The 27653-nt window shown below is 41.7% G+C and overlaps 2 protein-coding genes across 2 annotated transcripts; both read left to right on the top strand.

The window, feature by feature from the left end:
- LOC8065249 (ubiquitin-conjugating enzyme 15) lies at window positions 1424-6008 on the top strand. The gene is made up of 6 exons (XM_002443611.2): window positions 1424-1590; window positions 1708-1811; window positions 2074-2176; window positions 2278-2341; window positions 5455-5543; window positions 5631-6008. The coding sequence occupies exons 1-6, from the start codon at window positions 1561-1563 to the stop codon at window positions 5724-5726; spliced, it is 486 nt and encodes a 161-aa protein (XP_002443656.1). The 5' UTR covers window positions 1424-1560; the 3' UTR covers window positions 5727-6008.
- Window positions 20862-26365, top strand: LOC8071538. The gene is made up of 8 exons (XM_002443610.2): window positions 20862-21231; window positions 21349-21525; window positions 22265-22503; window positions 22596-22850; window positions 23097-23478; window positions 23545-23721; window positions 25461-25699; window positions 25823-26365. The coding sequence occupies exons 1-8, from the start codon at window positions 20938-20940 to the stop codon at window positions 26082-26084; spliced, it is 2025 nt and encodes a 674-aa protein (XP_002443655.2). The 5' UTR covers window positions 20862-20937; the 3' UTR covers window positions 26085-26365.

Below are 27653 nucleotides of genomic sequence, written 5' to 3'. Positions count from 1 at the left end.
TTTGTCACATCACATGCTTCACCCGGCCCCGAACATGCCAATGGACAGAACAAAGAAGAATGCACATCAAGTGGAATTGGCATCGGATCATCAAAAAATAATTGAGAGGAAAGGTGATGCCGTTCTGCCCCCTTGGCATGCAATTGGACCGTCAATACACAGTACCTACACGATGTTGACTCTATGGTCCATTTGTACGTTAATGCCATATTCACTTAAGTTTATCAACCGAATTTATCAACCATTCAACAGTGTTTTTATCTTACATAATAAATCAGCAAACAATACTTTTTACCATGACTTTTCAGCCAAACGAACAGGGTTTCAAAGACCTTGAATACCATTGCAGCATGATGAAGGTTTAGGGTAACAGTTTGTTCCTTCTCCTTTTGTTTCAGCATGAAAAAAAGAGAGAAAAACTTAGCTTGCTCCACAACTATTGAGTAGCTTCATAAATACTAGTAATTAATACCGGGTTCTCATTTAATGAATGAACTAAAATAGAATCATGGATGGTGAGAGGATATTTGAGGGCAATGTATCCCTGTAGGGCTAAGTCAATGTATTCAAAGTTTGAGAAATATAATATTTCAAAATAACACTCGTGGATGTTAGCAAAACAATCTCTACTTTACCTCATTCATCCTGTGTGCCAGGACTTTTTAGTAAATAAAATCTTCTCCGTTCATACTTATAACCTTTTATAGTAGAATAAAGCATACATCCTTATCCCAATTTATACTAGGAGAACAATTCCACTGTTTATATGATGTGAAAGGATTTACATATACATGGGCCTTGTTTAGTTTCTAAAATATTTTGCAAAATTTTCCACATTCCACATCACATCCAATCTTGCACCACTAAATATAGATAAAAGAAATAACTAATTACACAGTTTATCTGTAATTTGCGAGATGAATCTTTTGAGTCTAGTTAGTCCATAATTGGACAATATTTGTCAAATACAAACGAAAATGCTACTGTTTATATTTTACAAATTTTTTGGAAGCAAACAAGACCCATGTATAAGTTATCGACAGTCTACATGTTCCTCCTATGTAGGACAATAGGAGCAGACGGTGAAGTCATGTATTCCCTTTGTTCTAAAATAGCTGCACATCTTAAATTTGAGGAGTCAAACTTTTTCTAATTTAACTAAATATATGAAAAATACTATTATTTATATAATAAATATCATTAATAATAGTAAAATGTATTTCTATATAATAAACCTACTAGGAGATATAAATGCTGTTAGTATTTCTATCGCACAATGAGATTTGCAGTTATTTTAGAATGGAGTGAATATATAATTATTAGTTGCTAGGTTGTTCTTCCTTCGATAGCTAGGGGAAAAAAAAGAGAGGACAATAAAGAAAAGGGAAAAAAAAACCCGGAAGCATCCAAGTCTGAAACCGAAATAAAAAAAGGGCGAACAGCGGACTGCGCTGCGGTTTCTCTCCCTCCTCCTCCCCCTCCCCCTCCCCTGGCCTTCGTCTCCGCCTCCCGTCTTCCTCCAGAATTCGATTCCCTTCCCACAAGAACCCAGCCCGCACCATGACGAGCTCGTCCTCTCCTTCCCGAAAGGTACCGGGCTCTCCTCCCCCCAATCCATCGGATTCGCCGCCGGGGGCAGCGCCCCGGCGGTGGGTTTTCCGTTTCGATTCGGCTAACAATTCAATCGATCCCTTTTCGCCCGTGCAGGCGCTGAGCAAGATCGCTTGCAATCGGCTGCAGAAGGAGCTCGCGGAGTGGCAGCTCAACCCCCCCGCCGGGTTCAAGCACAAGGTCTCCGATAATCTTCAAAGGTGCCGCCTCTCACCGCACCCCTCTCTCTCTCTCTCCCTCCCTGCAATTCCTCACTTGTGTTTGCCCCTTTTTTTCGTATTTATGTTTTTTTTATTTCGCCTTGTTGCCGTCTTCTAGATGAATGCTTCAACCAGTCAAGAAGCCTCTTCTTTTGTTGATATTTGCTCTTGATATCTAGGGCTTTCCTTGATCTCAGTTGTTTTCCGTGGTGGATTTGGACTACCTGATTGATAGGATAATTCTCTCTGGATAACTGAACAGGTGGGTAATTGAGGTTACCGGAGCGGCGGGCACTCTTTACGCCGGCGAGACCTACCAGTTGCAGGTTGACTTTCCTGAGCATTACCCTATGGAGGCACCTCAGGTCTGGTTTTCTCGACAAAGACCGCACCTTTAGTCAATTCCCTGTTCCGTCCATTTCATTTTATTGAATGATACATAAATATTCTCGTCTTTTGCTTCCAGGTCATTTTTCTCAATCCAGCGCCAATGCATCCACACATTTACAGCAATGGGCACATCTGCTTAGGTAAAAAACTGCTCCCTAGGCGTCCTGTCTGATGGAGAACATTTGCGTGTGACTCTTATGTTTGATAATGCTTTTCATTAGCTTCATGGCCGTGGCCCAATGGGAATGTTCTTTGCCTGACCTAATAATGTTCCATCTAGCTGTCAGTTTGGTGCTAAGATTCTATTTGTTAGAAGAAAGTTGCCAACTTAACCAATTGTGCTTTTATAGTGCTATATAATAGGCTCATGACTAAGATGCCCCAACACACATTTCCTTTTGCTACTATTGGGTCTTGATTGGATTGCCATATGCGTGTGAAATTCCTATATGCAGGGGTTTTGTATTTGGCCATCTAAAGTTATCTTAATGCCTGGATGCTGGTGGCTTGCCTGGCTGTCCCTTTATCTTGCTCATATCTATTAAAGAGTACTGCCAATGCATCTGTGCCAGCTACTCATTAGCACAATAGTGGCTTAAGTCTTGTTTTGTATTTATCCTTACATCATGTGTTATAACTTCTTTTCTTCTTTAACGACCTCATGACCTTTACTCAGTGTTGTTTTTTTGTCTGTTTGTTAGATTTGTGAGTTGTGACAATTGTGTACTATAGGAAAATCATTCCTAAACCTCCTTTTTTCTATTCCCTTTTCTTGGTTATTTATTGGAGAAGATATTATATCTTATGTCACATTAACTCGTGGGGAAAAAAATCCCATCTGCCATGCAGTGTTATAGTACTATGCATGTGTATGTAGTAAAAAAACAGGCTTTTTTTTTGCACCATTTTTTTTCCTCATATTCTTTGATGGCAGTGAAGAGTTATAAACATGAAGAAAAAGTAAAGTCAGAATTACCAATACTTTTTTTTCCTCAAATCGAGTTATGAGCCTGGATATGAATGCCTATCTTGTTGTGCCGATGTAGGCAGAATATTGCAGGGGGTAATGTGTTAGGCAGGGAAGCATGTTAGGTTGGTTGGCACTTGAGATGTCTTCAGCAAATTAACCTATTGGAAAGTTGGTGACAGACTAACATCTTAATGTGAAGATATAGTTTGAGAATTAATGACAGAACACTTCTTTAATTTGCTTCTAACTATTCTACAGCTTGAATGCTTTTTCTTCGGGTTTCATGATTACTTACATTCTTTGAAAGCAGATGTGAGTACATTGGGGAATAAATCAACAATTGTTCATGTAAAGCCTGTCAAGTAGCTTCGTGAAAAAGTTGTTTTTGGCATTATTCACATTTAACTATAATGTATCCACATGGGTTGTGTCCTTGGCTCCTTGCTCTAATATATATTATTTCAAATAATAGCAAGTCAAAGGGAACAAGATATGTTATATGCATATACTATTTCAAACCATCATATGCAAAGTGACTAGGCTGCATGTGAAATCAGATATAGGAGTGGCTCATGAATGGACTTGTTTATTTGTTGTTAGGACATTCTCATTCATTTGTTTCTGTGCTGCTGCATGTGAAATCAGATATAGGAGTGGCTCATCAATGGACTTGTTTATTTGTTGGTAGGGCATTGTCATTCATTTGTTTCTGTGCTAAATGTGTCATCTACTGTCTCATTTCTTATGCAGATTGTAGCTACTAAATCTTAACTATATTTGTTGGTAATTGTAATTACAATCTTGAATATCAGTTCTTCATAATGGCTTTAGATCACTGTTTTCCCTCTTGTGCCCTAACTGCCGCCACAATACAATAGTATGCGATGAAGCCATGTACTTTCTCCACCTTTCATACTGACGTTTTTGCTTTTCTAGATACTTTTGCTTTGTATCTAGACATACACTATATCTAAGTGCACAGCAAAAACTATGTATCTTGAAAAACCAAAACGTCTTATAATTTGGAACAGAAGAAGTACTTATTGGTAGTTCCCTTGCATGTAAGTCATGTGGTAGCATTGCTATTGTAGAAATTGAGAATTATGAGCTTTGTCATTGGAGCCATCCCTCTCTATAACACCTCTAGACCCCAATACCTAGATGTGGATGTGATCTCTTGTACAGTTTTCCTTAGTTACCTGCTCTGCTGATAACATAGGCAACTTTGCAAAATGGTCTAAAGCTCCAGTTCAGTTGTTTGTTAAAGCTGTACCTAGTACTCTGTCTGAAGTGAGGTGACTAGGTGAGAAACTTAAATACTCCTTCTGATCACAAATATAAGTAGTTTTAGGACATAGCCAAGGTATACAAGGTGAAACTTGGACCATTAATTTCTGTAAAATTATTTGTTTTAAATAGGAAAATATATGTTATGAAATTAATTTTCATGATATATCTAGTAGCATTGACCTTATGTTTTTTTTTAGATTTTTAGTTATTATTAATTGTTAAAGCTAGAAGAAATTGACTTTGGACAAACCTAAAACTACAAACTTATATTTCTGATTAGAGGGAGTAGTTTTTTTATGAACATACAACTTATGGAGGGGACTTGATTAAAACAATATTGAGCATCAGACATCAAAATAATGTTTCATCAGGATTTAAATATATTGGTTGCCATATACCTCCTGATCTATGGTACTGATGAATCTAGTCTGCTAGAGACCAATTTTGTGTTGATGTGGCCAATGGATCTGAAATTCATGTACCTGAAAATGGTTGATGCAGTTGCAGTGGCACCAACTGTTAGATATTTGCATTCGCATTTTGAGCAATTACCCTGTTGGTCTTGTTTTCAGAAGTTCTTTGTCGACCCCTGGTAGATTAGGTTCATACAGCAGCACCAATTGTTAGATATTTGCATTCATATTTTGAGAATTAACCCTGTTGGTCTTGTTTTCAGAAGTCCTTGTCGACCCTAGTTAGAATTTTCTCAGATTGTGAATGAGATGAAAATAATGACCTTGGAGCCCTGATGGCCTTTTCCTATAATTCCCTTGTAGCTTAGCCTAAATGGAAGTATTTAGACCCTCTAACATTTGCATTTTGAGAATTTACTCTATTCTGTTTCCATTAATCCTCTGTCCCCTTGTTCCATGAGTTTTTTGAGATATATTGAATAAAAGGAGAAACAGTGTTGGTGGAGCCTTGATGGCCATGGACTAAAGTTTACTGTATAGTCCGTGATTGACAACTTCCTGCTGCTACTCTTTTTTGCAGATATTTTGTATGACTCGTGGTCACCAGCGATGACCGTGAGCTCTGTCTGCATCAGTATCCTGTCTATGTTGTCCAGTTCGCCAGCAAAGGTCAGTGCATTAGACTACTTGATCTATTGAAACGTCAGTGCTCTCATTCCATTGTCAGACTAACTAGCTACAATGTATTGGTTGCAGCAACGCCCAGCGGACAATGACCGCTATGTTAGGAACTGCCGCAACGGGAGGTCTCCGAAGGAGACTAGATGGTGGTTCCATGACGACACAGTGTAATGAGCTCCGTGGCATCGCCTGTCAGCCTTCCTTACCGTGATATATCTCTTCAAGGGGAGATGAGATGATTTAGGCCTATTTACAAGCACCCCTCTATTGGATTTGCGAAGCTTACCTTGTTGTGGTGGTATGTAAATGAGTTGCACACATGTGTCGAGTCTGAGAATATATATTATCACCATCAATGATATAATATAGAATAAGCAAGAATGTACCCTGCCTGAATCACAGAAACGAGCTCAAAAGGAATATGCAGGTTTAACTATGATTTGCTTTGCTCAATGTGCCTTTGTATCAGTCTGCAGTCTGATTTTGGATTTGCCTATGCGTTCATTGTAGTGCTGCGATGCTGCTATTGTGATAGTTCTAACTTAAAATCACACCAATTTATCTGTGTGCTCATGGATTCGTATTCCATTTTTCGGTCTCTGCTTATGGATGTTCTGAAATCAAAGTGAAATGGGTAACCTAAGAGCAACTCCAACCATTATGCAAATAGACTTGGCATTTACCAAAATACATAAAACTTTAAAAAAAACCCTTCCAATCGTTATGCATTTGGACTTTGCATTTTACATAGCTATGCATTTGGAGGGGGAAACTTGGCATATATGCTAAAGGAGTCCGGCTATGCAAATAGAGATCACGGGATTCTCGGTTCCACCTCGCGGGCTTTTTTCTTTCCTTCGCGCGGTTTCCCTTCGCGCCGCCACCACTTCGCGCGATAGGAGAAGCATCGCGCGTCCTCCTTCGCCAGCTTCGCGCGCGCGTTTGGACGACGCAGCGCACAATAGGACGACGCAGCGCAAGATAGGACGAATCTACGACGCAACGGCTTGACTGATGGCGGCGACCTGCCTTGACGACGAACTGATGGCGGTGACCGGAAACTGATGGGGAACAGGACCTGATGAAGATCGAGCCAAGGGGCGAACCTGTACGACGACGAACTGATGGCCAACAGACGACGAACTGGTACGGTGAACGGGAACTAATGGAACGGGAGATCGGTACTGCGATCGGTACTGCGAATGAGAACGACGAACTGCGCAGCTCACGATCGGTACTGTGCGGCTGTTTGGCGCGGGAATTGGTGAACGGGAGACGACGGCGGGCTATTTGGTGCGGGATCGATTGGCCGCGCGGGAAGGAGTGCCGCGAAACAAAATTTTCTGGAAAAAAAGATGATGGACTTGGCATTTTGCATAACGGTTGGAGATCACCCGATTTTAGCCTTGCCATTTTCATTTGGGGGTTTGCAATTTGCCTAAAATGCATAACTTCAAATGCATAATGGTTGGAGATGCTCTAAGGCCTTGTTTAGTTTCATTTTTTTTTTGCAAAATAGATACTGTAGCACTTTTGTTTTTACTAGCAAAAATGCCTTTTTTTTGTCCATTTATTTTGTCTATCTTCCTCTAACTACCGAACAATGAAAAGTTTCTTTTATCCGGACTTATATATAACCCGTGCTCATACGAGTTAGAATAACTTACGTCTAAACCAATATGTGGAGTAGAAGTTCTAATATAAATAGATTCATCACATCCTAAGTATTCTAAATAGAATTCTTAATAGTCAAATAGAAAAGGATAAGAATTATGTTCTTTATTTTGCTCCACTTTCTTTATTAGGGGGTGTTTAGTTTCCCTTTTTTCAAAATTTTTTGATTTTGGTCCATCATTTTGCAAAATAGACTAAACACCATGCATTTTTTTTGGCAAAAAAGGTGGTTATTCTTCATTTTGTACTTTGACCTTATAAGAGACAAAAAACCTCAAAAAGAGCCTCAAGAGGCTCTCATGAGGACAATAAATTCTGCATTTTGGATGGAACTAACCATGACCCTGAAAATTTTGGTATTTTGTATTTCATCACTCCAAAGTAGTTGGTATTTTGTATTTTAGATTCTATGGGGAACTAAGCACCCCCTTACTTAGATGTCAATTGGAGGAAAAAAAATCAAAGTCCAAATCTATAGTTCCTTACTTCCTTCTTCTCTAATAATAAAAAGGAAAAATTTCTGCTCGTTTTGGATTTTAGTCAAGCCCAACTATTTGCTTGTGTCGGTCTAAAATTGGTTTAAACTCGTGTTAGGCTTCCGAGTTAGATTCAACCCGTAACTTTTCTTTTTTTTCCTAACCCAATTGGACCAGGAGTCCTCATGCCATAAACAGAAAATAAGCTAAAAATAATAGAAAATCAGATCCGAACGAGAGGAGCATCGTTTAATTAATCTTACCGGTGGACTAAAATTTTCACAATTATATATTAGAAAAAGATATAGAAGTATAGACATAGATTAATCTTAAAATACTAATTCACAAAAAAGAAACAATCCTAAAATATATCGATTCAATCACATTAATGGATATAGGGTTAGCTTAGGCCCTAAGTTTGTGCCATGTCCGTCGGAGGCTCGGAGCTATGCACGGACCAAGCCAGTACATGGAGGCTGGCGTGTGCGGCTTGCGTGCATGGACCGGACGGTCGATCGAGACTTTGAGAGGATCGCTGCTGTCGGCTGCGGACGTGTAACATCCAAAAAATTCGCATTAAAAAATCACTCGCATTAAAAATTATTTTCAAAATATATTTCAGAAACTATAAAATAATTTGAGCTCTATAGTATCTCCATCTAATCCATCCATATTTATTTTTCGCGCACAAATAATAGCAAGTACCAGCAAGCTTACATGCGAGAAAACATAGCAGTGCACCTACATGAATATATATCTCATGCATGCATGCAGGACATGCCACCGACCTTTGCATGCACCTGCATGCAAGGACACGGTGATTAGGCACCGTCCATTTGCATGCAACGTGCATGCAAATGGGACATCGTTCTTTGCATGAAAATTAGGCACCGTCCACCGTCCTGTCGTCCTGTGTAGCCATGCACTACAGTAGCAATTCTAATGGCCACGAGCTGAGCACTCTGGCCTATAAAAAGGCACTCTCGGGTGCTCACTCTCACCACCCGAGAAACACGTTCACTCACTTGCTCACTCGCTCTCACTTCGCGTATACCGTATACGGCCATACGCACAAGCCGAGCTCGACTGTCGTCGCAAGACGAGGTGAGCAGCTTATGAGCATCTCCTTGCTCTTCTCTGTCTTTCTGTAGTATTTTTCTGTATTTTTTTCCATGTATTTGTCTGTACCGGTTCACTGCCAAGAACTCCACGAATAGAACCATGACATACAGAAGAGTTCTAATGACCCCTGCTAATTTCTCTCTAACCATGCATGTGTGGGCCAAGCATTAACTCCAAATAGTACATACATGCATGCAACATGCACTATCAGCCAAACAAATGCCCACGTGAAGCATCCATTCCTTAATCATCGTTAGCCTTTTTCGCATGATTAAATTCCGGCCATTTGACAAATGCCACATGCTAACTCTAATTTTAATAATTCTTTTTCCTAAATTCATCTAAAATCATGATCTACCTCCCATATTAATTTCATGATTTTTGGAGCTCATTTGAATTTATATGATTATTTATCTGTGCCTGTTGTCTGTGTCTTCGTCGCGTATTTTAGTTGACGGAGTGAACGAGCCGGAAAACGAGAACGTTGGAGACGAGTACCGCGAGTTTGACGCCGAGGACCCGGACTGTCAGTAGGAGTTTGCCGAGGACGCCGACGGAGGCAAGTCCAACCGATCCCCTTTGATGCATATTGATCCTATTTTTAAACACAACCCGTAGAAGCCGTTTTAAATATTGCATGTACGATATATGTACGAATTATTTTCGCTGCTTAGTTAAAACCTGTTGAATAGCCATCCTTGAATTGATATTACCTGGTAATTGTCTTGTTCGAACCTAGGAACAAATAATATGCTATGACAGAAATATTATTATTTAGTATGCTTAGGACTTGTTACTCATCCTGGATACTCATCGCTATATTTTCCCAAATATAATGATTTTAAAAGTAAAAGGTGTGAGTGGTGAAAATAAATTGCGGGTATTGTGAAAGGGTTAATGAACAAGTTATAGATGTGATTACTATGGAGATGGGGCGGATGGGATCTCTTATTTGGGGATGCCCTGGTGTTGTGGCTTATACCTTGCGGGGTTAAGCGTGAAGATATCCGCCTTGTCTCGATTAAGGACTGAGTTGATGATTCATCTTGCCTAAGTCATTTATCGTACAACCACTCGCCTTGCATGGGAAAGGCTTAGTCTAAATCCCTCTAGTTAGTATGGCAATCACCTGGAGGCAGGTGTGCAACGGGACACTAAGTGATGTATGTGAAATTGTGGAAATATATGAAAAGACCTTTGTGAATTATTGTGGTATCATGAGATGTGGCCTTAGTGTTCCCGTGGTGAGCGCCATTACTTAGCTATGGAGGGTAATGACTTTGATGGATCTGTGCTTGCACGACGGTGTAAGTTATGGTATCCTACTTGTGGGAAAAGTGTACAACCTCTGCAGAGTGTAAATCTATCTGGATAGCCGTGTCCGCGGTCTCGGACGGGTTATGGTTTGGTTTCAACAACTAGATGGGTTGATATGAGTGAAAACATGTGAGAGAGTGTGATTTTGGAAATAAATGGTTGACCGCCATTGTGTTGTGGGAACAAGGGTTGAACAACACTTAAAATTGTGATCAAACCCCCATTTTCAGAAATACTATCATATGTAGAAAAAGAGTTCTTTTACAACAGTATTTGTGAAATGAAACCTTGCATGTGTAAAAAGATAGCTTTATGCAAATAAAACTAAGCCTCATCCTTGATCTATCCATATGCATATATATTGTTATCCCCTTCCGTAGGGTAAGGTTGGATTTGCTGAGTACTTTGTACTCACCCTTGCTTTATTAAACAGAGGAAGATCCGGACTTCGATCCCGAAGTGGCGTTCGAGTAAGGTCGTGTCTGCACCCAACTAAGCCTGTGGCATTGGGACTCGTCAGATGTTCGATGGCGATATCGTTTGTTTCTGGGTCCTTTGGACCTGTGTTGTATTTTGGTGTCTTATTATTATAGCGTGCCTTCCTTGTCCACGCTTTCCAAGACTACTGCGCTGAAACTTATCTGATGTAATAAATGTGTTACTAGCCTTCTGGGACTAGTATTGTATCACATTTGAGTTCCTGGTTTACCAGGGGCGCTTCAGGTGGTATCGGAGCCGTAGTTGGCTGTAGGACGCGACCTTAGGCTTTTCTGGACCAGTATTTTACTAAAGAAACATATTTTACAAAAGTTGTTACCTTCTTCCCTCTATTTGAAAAAAAAATATTTACTCTCATCTATTTCTCTCAGATGGCAGATGGTGTTTGGACTAGCAGTTACTGTCTAAGTGTAGAAGGCTTTCCCAAGCTCTTGTATGCTACCATGCAGAAACTTGGAATCAAGGATCGCCCAGAATATGAAGGCAGAGAATATGAAGAGCATGAGACCGAGCGGTGTGAAGTTACCGTCTATATTGGGAAAAGTGAGGACTTCCCTAACATAGCTGAAGCTTGGAGTATGACTGCGACCGGATTTCGGTTTGCAGATACATATCAAGCCGTCGCCCGCAAAGCCTTGAGGTACCTATGCCAGATCTACGAGAAGCCCATCATCCGTACACCCATGAGGTTCTTTCCACCCGACGAAAAAGACCGACCAGTTTGGAGGACCCGCATGGAGCTCTTGCAAGGACGTTACTCACTTGAAGATGACCCAACTGTGGTATTCATGACCACATACCTACTTGCTCTAGATAAGCAATACGATGAGCAGGCCTCAGAGTTAAGGAAGTGCATCCATCGTGCGGAGAAAGCCGAGATCATAGTTAGAAAGCTCCATGTGCAGCTTGCGGAAGCTCAGGCCCAAGCAGCTGCAGCCGAGAGTCGTGAAACTGCCATTGCTGAAGTCTTGAAGGCAGCTGAAGACCGCCATGCTCAGGAGTTGAAGGATGCCTACCTTATCACCAGGATCAAAAGAAGGATGTTAGCAGTGGAAGACCAAAACCCCGTAATCCTAGAAGGAATCCCAATCATGTCTCTAAAAACCAAAAGAAAGATGGACGTAGAAGGGCCATCAGCTCCCCCACCCACAGAAGCCTCTCATGAAGCTTTAGAGTTTGAGTCCACTAAGGAAGAAGGATTTCCCCTCCTCACCCAGCCACCACCAAAAGAAGATGGTAACCCACCTCTTAGTCCAAAGGAAGAACCACAGATGCCAGAAGCATGATCCACCTCAACACCAAGGGAATGAAGCCGTTTCGTCCGAAGAAGTTGAAGATTAGTATCACTTAGTTCCTCCTTATGTCTTGGGGAAGTGAAGTTTACTTCACTTTTGTTCAACCCCCAAAGTAGATGAACCGTATTGTAGTACACTTATTTCCTCCATTACTATGTTGTAAACCGTCCTCTTATTCAAAATATATATTTGTGCTTGTTGGTTGTGCTAAATAATTGAGTGCTCTATGTTGTTCCCTTACGGGATAGCAAGTGTTAAAACTTGCACCTTTTTAAAATATAACGCCGTAACAAAAAAAACAACATCACTCAATAGATCTAACCCTTATCTAATGCTTTCTCATCTTAACCAACAGATGCCTCCCAAACCAGCTACCCGCTCTCAACCAAGTGGTCGTGCAGCTAGTAGACAAAGCCAAAATCCAAATGGAAGTCAAGCCAATGCAAATGTGGATGATATTCATGAAGATGAAGTGAGTCAGACTAGGAACCATAATGAAGGAGATGACTTGCCCCCTCCTCCAGTAATTGACTTAGCACAAGTCATGGCAACTCAGACTCGCCTTCTGGAGACCTTGGCTCAAGGCATGAACCGCCCTAGGAACAACCGTGGAGCCGGAGTCCAAGACAAGATGACTGAGTTCATGAGGCTTAAGCCACCCACCTTTACTGGATCTGACAACCTCATGGAAGCAGATGATTGGCTTAAGGTGATTGAAAGAAAGTTGGACACAATCCACTGTGATGGAAGGGATAGAGTTCTGCTAGCATCTCATCAGCTGACAGGAATTGCCCTTTCTTGGTGGGAAGCCTATAGTGGAGCTGTGGACAATGCCAACACGATCACATGGGAAGAATTTGTGGATGAATTCCGCCGGTACCACATTTCAGATGGAATCATGAAGCTGAAGGCTGATGAATTTCGTAACTTGAAGCAAGGAAATAAAACCCTGAGTGAATACATCTTCCAATTCACTGAGTTGTCTCGCTATGCCCCAGAATTGGTCAACACTGATGCTAAGAAGCAGACAAAGTTCATAGAAGGATTGACCTGTGAGCTTAGAACCCTCATGACCCCACAGATCTATCCAGACTTCAACACCTTGATGAACAGGACCATTCTGACTGATGTGGCCAAGACTGAAGAAAGGAAAGAGAACAAGCGCAAGTTTCTAGAGCGCAAGGTTCAAGATGGTGCTAGATCCCAGAGGCTAAAAACCTTTAGCCAACCAAGCCAGTGAACTCAAGCCCCAATGCAGTTTCGCTCTCCTGCTAGTGTCTCCAATAACCAAATGCAGTCATCATATCAGCCCAAGACAACCTATCAGAATCAAACTTATGGCAAGACTCAACAGAACAGCATTGGTCAAGTCATAAACAATGTTAGGACTTGCTTTAATTGCCATGAGACTGGACACTACATCGCCAACTGTCCCTACAAGAACAACCCACCAGCAGTATCCACTCAGTCCCACACTGTTAATGGACCAAGACCTGCAGTGTCTGGAGCCAACCGTGGTTTCCCTCGCAACAATAGCAACACCAACAATAATAGCCAGATGATGAAGCAACCTCAACAATCCTATGGTAGAGCCCGTGTCAACCATATTCATGCTCAGGATGCTCAGACTGCTTCAGGAGTGGTACTTGGTGAGTTCTTAGTCGATTCAGTACTTGCAACAGTATTATTTGATTCTGGAGTATCACATTCCTTCATATCATCAAGCTTTGTTGAGAAGCATCAAATACCCACAGTACTACTAAAGTTACCCCTAATAACCCGAACACCTGGGTCTGACATCAAATGTCATCTAGGTTGTTCAAATGTAAGAATCATTCTAAGTGGGGTAGTTTTCTTAGCAGACTTAGTAGTGCTCAAGTCCAAAGGAATAGATGTTATCCTTGGAATGGATTGGTTAACCAGACACAATGGAATTATTAGTTGTGCAACCAAGGAAGTATCATTAGTTAACCATGAAGGGATTAAAGTGAAATGCCAAACCCGAGGGTCTAAAGTTAATCCAATGGTCTTCAACTTGGATGCAAGGACCGTAGAGGAAGTACCAATAGTGCAAGAATACCCTGATGTATTCCCTGAGGAACTACCTGGAATGCCACCAGACAGGGATATAGAGTTTATCATTGATCTTATCCCCGGGACTGCCCCCATAGCCAAGAGACCTTACAGAATGGCCCCGGCAGAGTTAGCTGAACTGAAAGAGCAGCTAAGAGAATTGCAGCAGAAAGGTTATATTAGACCTAGTTTTTCACCATGGGGAGCCCCAGTCTTGTTTGTAAAGAAGAAAGATGGAAGTATGAGGATGTGTGTGGATTATAGGTCCCTAAATGAAGTCACCATCAAGAATAAGTATCCCCTGCCAAGGATAGATGACCTTTTTGATCAGCTTAAAGGAGCCAAGTATTTCTCTAAGATTGATTTGAGATCGGGTTATCACCAGCTCAAGATCAAGAATAGTGATGTTCCCAAGACAGCCTTTGTAACCAGATATGGACAATATGAGTTTACAGTGATGTCCTTTGGATTAACCAATGCCCCTGCCTATTTCATGAACCTCATGAATAAGGTATTCATGGAAGAGTTAGATAAGTTTGTTGTAGTCTTCATTGATGACATACTTATCTACTCTAAGAGTGCTGAAGAACATGGGCAACACTTGAGAGTAGTGTTGGAAAAGCTAAGAAGACACAAGTTGTATGCTAAATTCAGCAAGTGTGAATTTTGGCTTGAGAAGGTTGCATTTCTAGGCCACATCTTGACAGCTGAAGGAGTTGCAGTCGACCCTGAGAAAGTAGAAGCTGTCTCCCATTGGCAGCAACCCACCAATGTGAGTGAGGTTAGAAGTTTTCTTGGATTAGCTGGATATTATCGAAGGTTTATAGAAGGATTTTCCAAGATAGCCAGACCCATGACAGAGCTTCTTAGGAAGGATAAGAAATTCACTTGGATAGAATCATGTGAGAAGAGTTTCCAAGAGTTGAAGAAGAGACTGACAACAGCACCAGTGTTAACTTTGCCAGACATTCACCAAGATTTCATCATATACTGTGATGCATCAAGACAAGGTTTAGGATGTGTTCTCATGCAAGGAGGAAAAGTGGTTGCTTATGCATCCCGTCAGCTTAGACCTCATGAGCAAAATTACCCTACCCATGATTTGGAGTTAGCAGCAATAGTACATGCTCTCAAGATTTGGAGGCACTACCTCATTGAAAACAAGTGTGAAATCTACACTGATCACAAGAGTTTGAAGTACATCTTCACACAGTCAGACTTGAACCTAAGGCAAAGAAGATGGTTAGAATTAATCAAGGACTATAACCTTGAGATTCATTACCACCCAGGAAAGGCCAACGTGGTAGCAGATGCCCTAAGCAGAAGGTCATATGGTCAGCAGTTGGTGCCTAAGAACACTCACCTACAAGAAGAGATAGCACGGTTGAACATGCATATAGTACGCCAACCTCAAAATGGCAGTCTGATGGTGCAGCCAACTCTTGTGGAAGAAATCAAGCAGACACAACATAAGGATAAGGATCTAATAAAGATTCGTGAGCAAACTGGAGAAAATAAAGCTCCATACTTTAGAGTGGATAGCAAAGGAGTATTGTGGTATAAAAACAGGATTTGTGTGCCCAAGGAGGGAAAGTTTCAAGAATTAATCCTTGATGAAGCCCATAACACAGCTTATTCTATCCACCCTGGTGCCACCAAGATGTATATGGACTTAAAAGAAAGATATTGGTGGAATGGCATGAAAGCTGATGTGGCACGATTTGTTGCACAATGTGATGTATGCCAAAGGGTTAAAGCAGAGCATCAGAAACCAGCAGGCTTGCTCCAGCCATTGCCTATTCCTGTTTGGAAATGGGATGAGATAGGCATGGATTTTGTGAATGGATTACCCAAAACTCTGAAAGGAAATGATTCAATATGGGTAATAGTGGACCGCCTTACCAAGGTTGCTCACTTCATACCTGTACGCACCAAATATAGTGGAGACAAGTTAGCCCAGCTATATGTGGATAACATAGTCAAATTGCATGGTGTACCAAGTAGGATTGTATCTGACCGAGGTACCCAATTTACCTCTAAGTTGTGGAAAAGTTTGCATGAAGCTTTGGGAACCAAGCTAGATTTTAGCTCAGCTTATCATCCTCAAACAGATGGTCAGACTGAAAGAACAAATCAGATTATGGAAGATATGCTAAGAGCATGTGTGCTCACATATGGTAAAGATTGGGAGAAAAGCCTAACTTATGCAGAGTTCTCCTATAATAACAGTTACCAAGCTAGTTTGGGCATGTCACCTTTTGAGGCCCTGTATGGAAGAAAATGTATAACCCCATTGATGTGGTCAGAAGTTGGAGAACGAACCTTGCTTGGACCAGCCCTTATAAAAGAAGCAGAAGATCGTGTAGCTGAAATCAGAGAAAAATTGAAAGAGGCACAATCACGTCAAAAGAGCTATTCTGATAAAAGAAGGCGAGAGTTATGTTTTGCAGTTGGAGATTTTGTGTATGTCAAAGTCTCTCCTATTCGAGGAACTCGAAGGTTCCAAGTTAGAGGCAAGCTAGCACCTCGGTATATTGGACCATATCAAGTATTACAGAGGATTGGAGCTGTAGCCTATCGTATTCGGCTACTTGAAGAAATGTCAGATATACACAATGTGTTTCATGTCTCCCAATTGAAGAAATGTCTCAGAGTACCAGAGGAACAAATATCGCCAGATACAGTTGATTTACAAGATGACCTAAGATATCAAGAAGTGCCAATAAAAATCCTAGATACAGTCACCAAGCAAACTCGAACGACAACAGTCCAAATTTGTCGTGTTCAATGGAGTAGACACACTGAAGCGGAAGCAACATGGGAAAGAGAAGATGCCCTGAGAAAAGAGTTTCCCCATCTATTTAGGACCCAGCCGAATCTCGAGGACGAGATTTCTTTTAAGTGGGGTAGGTTTGTAACATCCCAAAAATTCGCATTCAAAAATCACTCGCATTAAAAATTATTTTCAAAATATATTTCAGAAACTATAAAATAATTTGAGCTCTATAGTATCTCCATCTAATCCATCCATATTTATTTTTCGCGCACAAATAATAGCAAGTACCAGCAAGCTTACATGCGAGAAAACATAGCAGTGCACCTACATGAATATATATCTCATGCATGCATGCAGGACATGCCACCGACCATTTGCATGCACCTGCATGCAAGGACATGGTGATTAGGCACCGTCCATTTGCATGCAACGTGCATGCAAATGGGACATCGTTCTTTGCATGAAAATTAGGCACCGTCCACCGTCCTGTCGTCCTGTGTAGCCATGCACTACAGTAGCAATTCTAATGGCCACGAGCTGAGCACTCTGGCCTATAAAAAGGCACTCTCGGGTGCTCACTCTCACCACCCGAGAAACACGTTCACTCACTTGCTCACTCGCTCTCACTTCGCGTATACCGTATACGGCCATACGCACAAGCCGAGCTCGACTGTCGTCGCAAGACGAGGTGAGCAGCTCATGAGCATCTCCTTGCTCTTCTCTGTCTTTCTGTAGTATTTTTCTGTATTTTTTTCCATGTATTTGTCTGTACCGGTTCACTGCCAAGAACTCCACGAATAGAACCATGACATACAGAAGAGTTCTAATGACCCCTGCTAATTTCTCTCTAACCATGCATGTGTGGGCCAAGCATTAACTCCAAATAGTACATATATGCATGCAACATGCACTATCAGCCAAACAAATGCCCACGTGAAGCATCCATTCCTTAATCATCGTTAGCCTTTTTCGCATGATTAAATTCCGGCCATTTCACAAATGCCACATGCTAACTCTGATTTTAATAATTCTTTTTCCTAAATTCATCTAAAATCATGATCTACCTCCCATATTAATTTCATGATTTTTGGAGCTCATTTGAATTTATATGATTATTTATCTGTGCCTGTTGTCTGTGTCGTTCGTCGCGTATTTTAGTTGACGGAGTGAACGAGCCGGAAAACGAGAACGTTGGAGACGAGTACCGCGAGTTTGACGCCGAGGACCCGGACTGTCAGCAGGAGTTTGCCGAGGACGCCGACGGAGGCAAGTCCAACCGATCCCCTTTGATGCATATTGATCCTATTTTTAAACACAACCCGTAGAAGCCGTTTTAAATATTGCATGTACGATATATGTACGAAGTATTTTCGCTGCTTAGTTAAAACCTGTTGAATAGCCATCCTTGAATTGATATTACCCGGTAATTGTCTTGTTCGAACCTAGGAACAAATAATATGCTATGACAGAAATATTATTATTTAGTATGCTTAGGACTTGTTACTCATCCTGGATACTCATCGCTATATTTTCCCAAATATAATGATTTTAAAAGTAAAAGGTGTGAGTGGTGAAAATAAATTGTGGGTATTGTGAAAGGGTTAATGAACAAGTTATAGATGTGATTACTATGGAGATGGGACGGATGGGATCTCTTATTTGGGGATGCCCTGGTGTTGTGGCTTATACCTTGCGGGGTTAAGCGTGAAAATATCCGCCTTGTCTCGATTAAGGACTGAGTTGATGATTCATCTTGCCTAACTCATTTATCGTACAACCACTCGCCTTGCATGGGAAAGGCTTAGTCTAAATCCCTCTAGTTAGTATGGCAATCACCTGGAGGCAGGTGTGCAACGGGACACTAAGTGATGTATGTAAAATTGTGAAAATATATGAAAAGAGCTTTGTGAATTATTGTGGTATCATGAGATGTGGCCTTAGTGTTCCCGTGGTGAGCGCCATTACTTAGCTATGGAGGGTAATGACTTTGATGGATCTGTGCTTGCACGACGGTGTAAGTTATGGTATCCTATTTGTGGGAAAAGTGTACAACCTCTGCAGAGTGTAAATCTATCTGGATAGCCGTGTCCGCGGTCTCGGACGGGTTATGGTTTGGTTTCAACAACTAGATGGGTTGATATGAGTGAAAACATGTGAGAGAGTGTGATTTTGGAAATAAATGGTTGACTGCCATTGTGTTGTGGGAACAAGGGTTCAACAACACTTAAAATTGTGATCAAACCCCCATTTTCAGAAATACTATCATATGTAGAAAAAGAGTTCTTTTACAACAGTATTTGTGAAATGAAACCTTGCATGTGTAAAAAGATAGCTTTATGCAAATAAAACTAAGCCTCATCCTTGATCTATCCATATGCATATATATTGTTATCCTCTTCCGTAGGGTAAGGTTGGATTTGCTGAGTACTTTGTACTCACCCTTGCTTTATTAAACAGAGGAAGATCCGGACTTCGATCCCGAAGTGGCGTTCGAGTAAGGTCGTGTCTGCACCCAACTAAGCCTGTGGCATTGGGACTCGTCAGATGTTCGATGGCGATATCGTTTGTTTCTGGGTCCTTTGGACATGTGTTGTATTTTGGTGTCTTATTATTATAGCGTGCCTTCCTTGTCCACGCTTTCCAAGACTACTGCGCTAAAACTTATCTGATGTAATAAATGTGTTACTAGCCTTCTGGGACTAGTATTGTATCACATTTGAGTTTCTGGTTTACCAGGGGCGCTTCAGGACGTAACTTGTGTTATAACCTAATCTAATCGTGCCCGGGATTGAATCCGTACGAGTCGAAGCCGGTTTAGGAAAAGAGCAGACGAAAATTTGGACCAGACCAAAATTTTGGCTGAAATTTTGCCTTTTAGTATTATATATATATATATATATATATATATATATATATATATAGATTTGACGAATATTGTCTAAAAGATTCGTCTTGCAAATTACAGGTAAATTGTATAATTAGTTATTATTTTTATCTATATTTAATGCTTCATGTATGCGCCGTAAAATTTAATGTGACGGGGAATCTGAATTTTTTTTAAAAAAACTTTTTAGAAACTAAACAAGGCCTTAACCCTGAGTTTGAGCTGCAAAGCCTGCAATGGTGTATATTCTCAAGATATCCCCTGTAGTATGCTGCCATGGCTGGCTGCGGCCGTCGTTGAGGCCTGCTCTGTTTCTCAACGCGTAAATGAATTTTATTCTAGTTCATCCATAGATTACTTCTAGAGGAAAAATAGTGCTACAGTTCTGTGGAAATTGAAGTCAAGTCTTCAGACTCTGTTTGCTAGCGCCAACAATTTCATATGTGCCGACTGTCTACGCTCGCACCTTGCCCAACAAGAAAGCTCCATCTTGCTCGGAAAACAATTGCACCTAAGCTCAGATCTACATCAACGCTAATACTAGAGTTGACTTGTAAACGATGACATGATATCACGTGGTGCAGAAGAACGAATTTCACAAAATAATCTAAATACTATTTGTTGAACGATTAGACTTTGGCCATTTCTTAACAGTGCAACGTGGACATCGAGCGCATTTTTGACTGACTAGCATACTAGTCAAGATGGCAATGGATACCTAAAATCTAATGGGTTTTTATACTCTATTAAGACAAGGATATGAGTTAATTTCTCTACCATGGGTTTGTTAATGGGCAAAAATCCAGAATCAATGGATTTGTGGGCATAAGTCTGGGGATGTAGACATGTAGTACTCAAACCCATAAATTCATAGATTTTTAAAACCCGATCCATTATAGCAAAACAATCATATTAGTCCACAATATCCTAAATTTTTCTATTAAACTAGTACGTTTAGAGACATATATAAGATGATATGTTCATTCAAGTGAAAAATAAGAAAAATAAATACAGTTTCATGTTCTGTTTTTCTCTTTGTTGCTATGTGGTTGTGCCCATGTGCAACTACCAGTGACCTGATGGGCACGTGTTTGGACACCAAATTAAACCATCATGGATTATGGATTTTTTAGCGGACAAATTTTGTATTTATGACTATGGATTTGGGCTAATAAAAAACCCGTTGCCATCTCTACGTAACCAGAGGAAACAAAGCGGCCAACGGCAACCGGCGAGACAAGCAAGCAGCAGAGAGAGAGAGAGAGCAATGGACGCAGGCGAGGTGCGGCACTGGAACGCGGACGTCAACGGCGTCTCTATCCACGTCGCCGAGCGGGGCCCCGAGGATGGGCCGGCGGTGCTCCTCCTCCACGGCTTTCCGGAGCTCTGGCTCTCGTGGCGCCACCAGATGGCCGCGCTCGCCGCCCGCGGGTTCCGCGCGCTGGCCCCCGACCTCCGCGGCTACGGCGACTCCTCCGCGCCGTCCGACCCCGCCGCCTACTCCATCTTCCACATCGTCGGCGACGTCGTCGCGCTCCTTGAGCACCTCCAACTCACAAAGGTGCCGCCTTTTTTCCGCCTGCCGTGCTCTTGTTTCTCACCTCACCATCGTGAGTGACTGAACCTTTTGGGCTCTGCCTGTGCGCGCCGCCATCTGCCGTGGATGGATCTGTTGTAGGTGTTCGTGGTTGGGCATGACTGGGGCGCGCAGGTGGCGTGGCACCTCTGCCTGTTCCGGCCGGACCTGGTGCGCGCCGCCGTCGTTCTGGGGGTACCGTACTTCGCTCGTCACCCTCGCCCGGTCATGGAGGTCTTCGCAGCGTTTGGCGATGGCTTTTACATAAACCAGTTCCAGGTGCTGATCCGATCTTCTCTTGCCTGGCAGCCCTGGCTCAACCATGCTATCTACTTTGCCTAATTTTGTACTCCCTCCGATCCCACAAATAAACGCAATTCTAGCGATGAACGTGGACACATTTTTGCATCCATCAATAAATTGAAGTAATCTATTTGTCGTTGCTGGATTGCACAGAACCGAAACTCTTGCTCTAATACATCAGTTCATAGAGAACACATTGAATTTGAAGCAGCTGAAGGTTTCAGTAGCAGTTTACCCCATGCCAGTTGAACAGTAGTAACTGTAGAGATTTGTAAGATTTTTTTATTATTTATTTAGCGAAGTGCGGTGATTTGATTGATCATATGATTTTATTGGATGTGTGATGCCTTCAAACTTCCTTTGCAGAAATTTTTAACAAACCCTCGTAAGATCACACATGCATGCGTGTTTGCTTAGCTATGATTGTGCTATGTATCAGGCCTGCATATGGTTGAGAGCATTCTCTAAGCTCAGCCATGGGGGGAAATGCAAAATTTCAGTTAGCATTTTCAGTTTGAATCTTTGGTTTTACCTTATGTTCTCAAACTTGAAGCAGGAGCTCACTTTCTTATTAGGAAATAAAACAGGTCGAGGTATTTCAACAGTAATTTTTTCAAACACCAAGTTGGTCTTCAGTCTGCACCAGTAGCTTCAAACCTTTTTCAAGTTCAGGGTCTGGCGCTCTGTTTGAAAAATTCAAGCTTCATATTTGCAGGAGCCTGGAAGAGCTGAAAGCTCATTTGCTCGTTATGATGTGGCGACTGTCCTAAAAAAGTTCTATTCCATTGAAATAGATAATCTCAGTGCTCCTTCTGGAGTGGAGATCATAGACTTTCTCGAGGCATCTCCCTCACCACTTCCTTGGATCAGTGAGGAAGAACTAGGCCAATATGCTGAAAAGTTTCAGAAGTCTGGGTTCACTGCGCCCCTCAACTACTACCGCATGTGGGAGACGTAATTTCCGTACCCTGTTTCCTATTTTTATCTTATAAATTGCTGCCTTATTACACTGTATGTGATTTAGTTGCAAGGTGTGGTAACTGCAGGAATTGGAGGCTTCTTGCACCCTGGAACGGAGCCAAGATTACAGTCCCTGTGAAGTTCATAGGTGGTGATAAGGACATCGGTGTCCAGTCCTTTGGGACTGAGAAGTACATCAACAGCGGGGCATTCAAGTCCATTGTTCCAGATCTTGAAGTCACCGTCATTGAAGGCCACCATTTTCTCCAGCAAGAGCAGGCCGAGAGGGTGAATTCGGAGATGATTTCCTACCTCGTCAAGTTTACTAGCCAGGAGGCATCATCTTGATGTTTTGTTGATGTACGATGGGTCTCCATTTCTTTCTGAACTGAAAAAGTCTTGAATAAAGTGTGAGCTAAGCATTTGCTGGCTTGCGTGTATGAATATGAATAAAAAGAGCATGTGACAAAAATACTTGGTGCTGAAAGCTTGCGTAGTTGTGTTGCTTCTGGTAGCCATTGCAGGCTTGTTGTAGGCACAAGGTGTAATCGACGCGTGCACGTATGGGTATGGAACATGTGATCCAGAACGAGCCAGGAGGTTCAGATAATTTGTATTTATGCAAGTCACCGTGAGCAGGTAGCGCGTCAAGCAGAGCAGCAAAGCATGGAGGTTGAGGCCGACGCCGAGGTGCGGCACTGGACCGCGGATGTCAACGGCATTTCGCTCCACGTCGCCGAGCGCGGCCCCGCCGACGGGCCGGCGGTCCTCCTCATCCACGGCTTCCCTGAGCTCTGGCTCTCCTGGCGCCACCAGATGGCCGCGCTCGCCGCCCGCGGCTTCCGCGCGCTGGCCCCCGACCTCCGTGGTTACGGCGACTCGTCCGTGCCCACCGACCCCGCCGCCTACTCCATCCTCCACATCGTCGGCGACTTGGTTGCGCTCCTTGACCACCTCCAACTCACAAAGGTGCCGTCGTCTTTAGCTTGTTTCTCACCTCACCATCGTAATCTGACATGGATGATGGATCTGTAGGTGTTCGTGGTTGGGCATGACTGGGGCGCGCAGGTGGCGTGGCACCTCTGCCTGTTCCGGCCGGACCGGGTGCGCGCCGCCGTTGTCCTGGGGATTCCCTACTTCCCGCGCGGCTCTCGCCCGTTGACGGACAGATTTGTCCCGCTCGGTGATGGCTATTACATCAATCAGTTCCTGGTGGAGATTTCTTTCCTTTCGCTGGCTCTATTATTTAAGAGTAAATTACACTCACCATATAAGTATCCGAGTGTATGTTAGTTCAACATCTTGTAATTTGTCTAATTTAATACAACAACAACATAGGTGGGTGTATATTGATCCACAATCTTTTCATAAGTTTAATTTGATATAAGAACTTGCTTATTCGTGCATATACGGTTCAAGTATCGTAACAACACATCTCTATACACTTTGAATCACTATCATTGCAAGCTATAGAATCTAGCATGCTCATTTCCTCCATCAGTCAGCTTGAATCATTTACTATACGATATCATTTATGAATCCGGCCAAATATAAAAGCTGTCATTAATTTCATAAATATAAAAAATTCCAAACCGATTATTTTTCTTTCTATACCATAATATTATTTTAATCCCAACCTATTATCATTCATGGCTGGCTTGAACTGATACGTGGGCTATCCATATCATAAGAATCAGGGACCGAGAGGTTTTTTTTTTCAAAAACGAGAATCAACAAAATTTGGTTTTGGTTTTTTTTTGTTTGGTTCTACCTATAACCGAGCTAACCAAGTTCTTATATAGGTTTACCAAGCTAAGAAAAAATAAAATAAAAAGCGGTTGCCACCGTTTAAAGGATGTAGTAGACACAAAAAAAATATAGTAGACACAAAAAAGAAGACGATGTAATAGTTGCACCGTCCAAAGAATAGGAAAGGCCTAGAGAGGGGGAGGTTAATTGGCTTGTAAAAACTTAAAACTCAATTTAACGAATTAACATAATGCGGAGCTTCCACAAATTCTCGTGGAAGTTTTAGAAGGATAGGTAGTGAGCATTTGATTCCTCATAAGTTTACCATTTTATGTCTCTCTTAACGGTATGACTTTTTCTATACTCAAATTTAAAATAGAAACTAAATGTAAGCTTTTATTTGGCCAGAGTCAGAAAAATAATATCATAATATAGTAAATAATTCAAGTTGAGTGTTTTGAGTGTGTTAAGGTGTGTAGCTTCTGGTGATAGAGACTTAGAGTGTACAAATTAAGACACTGCTTGGAACATACACGCATCAATGAACTAAGTTATTACTTCAAATTAAATAGATTAGAAGATGTTGGACCAATAAGCACCCACCTAGATAGTTGTCATATTAAATTGGACAAATTAGAAGATGTTGGACTAACATGCACCCACTTAATTAGTTGTTGTATGGTTAGTGCAATTTACTCATTATTTAATTTTTTTTTGGTTTTTGAATCCTCTCTTCATTTTAGGACCTAGTATTTGGATAATTTGTATGCATAGGATTTTCAGGATTATAGATAGATTATAATAATCAGAGTATTGAAAGGGCGTTTTTCGCTTCAAATTTGTAATTTCAGACTCCGTTTGGTTTGTTATGTTAAAGTTTACTGTCCATCACATTGAATGTTTGGATATATGTATGAAATATTAAATATAAATTATTTATAAAATTAAAAACACAGCTGGAGAGTAATGTATGTGTGTGGGTTGTGTGTTTGTGCTGAACGTGTGTTGTATGGGTGTCTTTTACTTCTTAATAGAATGATGCGCCTGCGTTTTTCGAGAAAAAAAGTTCCGGGGTGCAGGGTTCCGTGGAAAACCAGGACGCAACTACATGCTAAAGCAGTACAGCTTGTAGTGGTGATCTGTCTTTAGTCTTTACTATATTCACCACAATATCTTATTCCATCGATAATACATGCTCGCAGGAGCCAGGGAGAACTGAAAGGGCATTTGCTCGCTATGATGTTGCTACAGTCCTAAAGAAGTTCTACGCCATGGAAATCGATGAGATACTTGCTCCTCCTGGGGTAGAGATCATAGACTTTCTTCAGGCACCTTCGTCGCCAATTCCCTGGATGACAGATGAAGAACTGGGACAGTTTGCCGAAAAGTTTGAGAAGACTGGCTTCACAGGACCCCTCAACTACTACCGCATGCTTGTAACGTAATTTCCATACCGTCTGTCCTCCTCTTGCATCGATGCCTTCTGTTTGATTTCCATACCTGATACCGCTCTGTTACTGAAGTGATGTATATATATATATATATATATATATGGCCTTTGCAGAAACTGGAGACTCACTGCACCTTGGAGTGGATCGAAAATCACAGTGCCTGCAAAATTCATACTCAGCAAGAACGACGTTGGTCTGCAGTCCTTTGGAACTGAGGAGTACGTCAAGAGTGGCGGTTTAAAGGAGAATGTTCCAGATCTTGAGGTTTCAATCATTGAGGGACACCATTTCGTCCAGCAAGAAGAGGCCGAGAGTGTGAATTCGGAAATACTGTCCTTCCTTAACAAGTTTGCCACCGAGGGAGGATCAGCATGATGTAATTGTTTCCAGTCAGTCCTGAGATAGTGAGAGGAAGATGGCCTCAGATCTGAGTGTGACTGAAAGCTTTTCCAAACTGAAAATGCAAGGTCAAGCTGATATCTTGATGTAAAACAGTTTGTGATTGAATAAAGTGAGAGCTGAGTGGAAGCCATATGTTGGCTTGCATTTAGGGATAAAATAAAGAGCATGCATGTAAAACAGTTTATGATTAAATAATCGTGTGCTGTACTCTCCTTTTCAAATTATAAGAATGTTTTTGTTCTTTTCTGGATAAATTGACTATGTATCTAAACATAGTGTAGCAAAAGATATGTATCTAGAAAAAAAAACAAAGTATCTTATAATTTAGAATGGATGTGTCTGTGTAAAACGGCCGAGAGCCTAACCAATGCGTAAATTTGTGTTCTGCGCGCGTCTAAGGCTCGGATGCTGGACAAGATGGCACAAGGTTTATACTGGTTTTGGGTAGGTCCTTACGTCAGTGGTAAGCGCGACTCATGTTGCTCTTGCACCATGTGCTTGCAGTAGAGGTTACAAACTGTTCAAGAGAGAATCTCTGTGGTTGTTCTCGTGTATTGTGTTCGTGAATCCCCCCTTCCATGTAGGGGACCCCCAAGCCCTTTTATAGATCAAGAGTAGGGGTGTATATGTTTTGGGAGTAGTCAAAAGGAAAGAAAAATAAAGAAGTCTTCAAGTACGTCTTCTTCCTTTAAATCCGGGACGAACAGGAGGCTTGGCGCGTAGTTGGAGGTCTCGAACGAGGTCGTGCAGTCTTTTTCGCTTCCTGGCACCACGTCTCGGAGTCGTATTGGTTCCTGTGAAATGGGTATCGAATCCTATTTGAGTAGAGAAGAGAGTTGGTGGCATAGTGGCCGTTATGACTGTTACTGTGGTAGTATGACAGTCACTGTGAATGCATGAAAGCCTTGGTCGTGGTGGAATGACAAGCGTACGCGTGGTTTGGGTAAGGTACATCCTATGTAAAAGAGTTGATGACGTGGTGGGCCGTAGCCCTTTCGTTTTGCTAAAGGCTTAAGTCCCGTCCCTCGGGCGAGATGGAAGTGAGGCCAGCAGGGTCGGAAGCTTTCCTACCATTCGGGCGAGGTAGAAAAAACTCCCAAGGTTCTGCTTACGTTAAGCTGGAGCAGAGGGCTCGGGTGAGGTGGAGACCGCGTCTCAGTTTGTTGGTTAGGGTAGAAGATTATTGCTCGTCCTCGGATGGTTGGCGCTCGTGATTATGAATTATTCCCCTAAGTCAGATATTTGTTGGTATCTGAGAATGCACAAAGCATAACTTCATCATATTTTTTTTTGTTAAGAATTATACATTTATACTCGCCTCGATTAGGATTTAGGAACAATTGCACCATCATATACTCTCAACATGGTTTACATTGCATGCTTGAATTACAGTAAAAAAAACCTAACCAGAACACATCATCAACAACACATTTACGTTTTCTTTTAATAAGGGGAAAACACAGAAACTGCACAAGATGAACCAATTCATTAATTTACACAGTTCATTGATCCTTTTTTCCCCCCGCTAACCTCAACAGCCAA

This window comes from Sorghum bicolor, chromosome 8 (assembly GCF_000003195.3).
Source record: "Sorghum bicolor cultivar BTx623 chromosome 8, Sorghum_bicolor_NCBIv3, whole genome shotgun sequence".
NCBI lineage: Eukaryota > Viridiplantae > Streptophyta > Magnoliopsida > Poales > Poaceae > Sorghum > Sorghum bicolor.
The sequence above is the reverse complement of the archived record's forward strand: the minus strand, read 5'-3'. Positions and strand labels throughout refer to the sequence as shown.

Bases quoted from the DNA above. Each gene is read 5' to 3' on its own strand.
- LOC8065249 (XM_002443611.2), top strand. From the start codon at position 1,561: ATGACGAGCTCGTCCTCTCCTTCCCGAAAG. The intron at 2,177-2,277 runs GTCTGGTTTTCT...TTTTGCTTCCAG, and splicing joins ACCCTATGGAGGCACCTCAG to GTCATTTTTCTCAATCCAGC. The intron at 5,544-5,630 runs GTCAGTGCATTA...TATTGGTTGCAG, and splicing joins TGTCCAGTTCGCCAGCAAAG to CAACGCCCAGCGGACAATGA.
- LOC8071538 (XM_002443610.2), top strand. From the start codon at position 20,938: ATGGACGCAGGCGAGGTGCGGCACTGGAACGCGGACGTCAACGGCGTC. The intron at 22,851-23,096 runs ATCTTGATGTTT...CATGTGATCCAG, and splicing joins TTTACTAGCCAGGAGGCATC to AACGAGCCAGGAGGTTCAGA. The intron at 23,479-23,544 runs GTGCCGTCGTCT...ATGGATCTGTAG, and splicing joins ACCACCTCCAACTCACAAAG to GTGTTCGTGGTTGGGCATGA.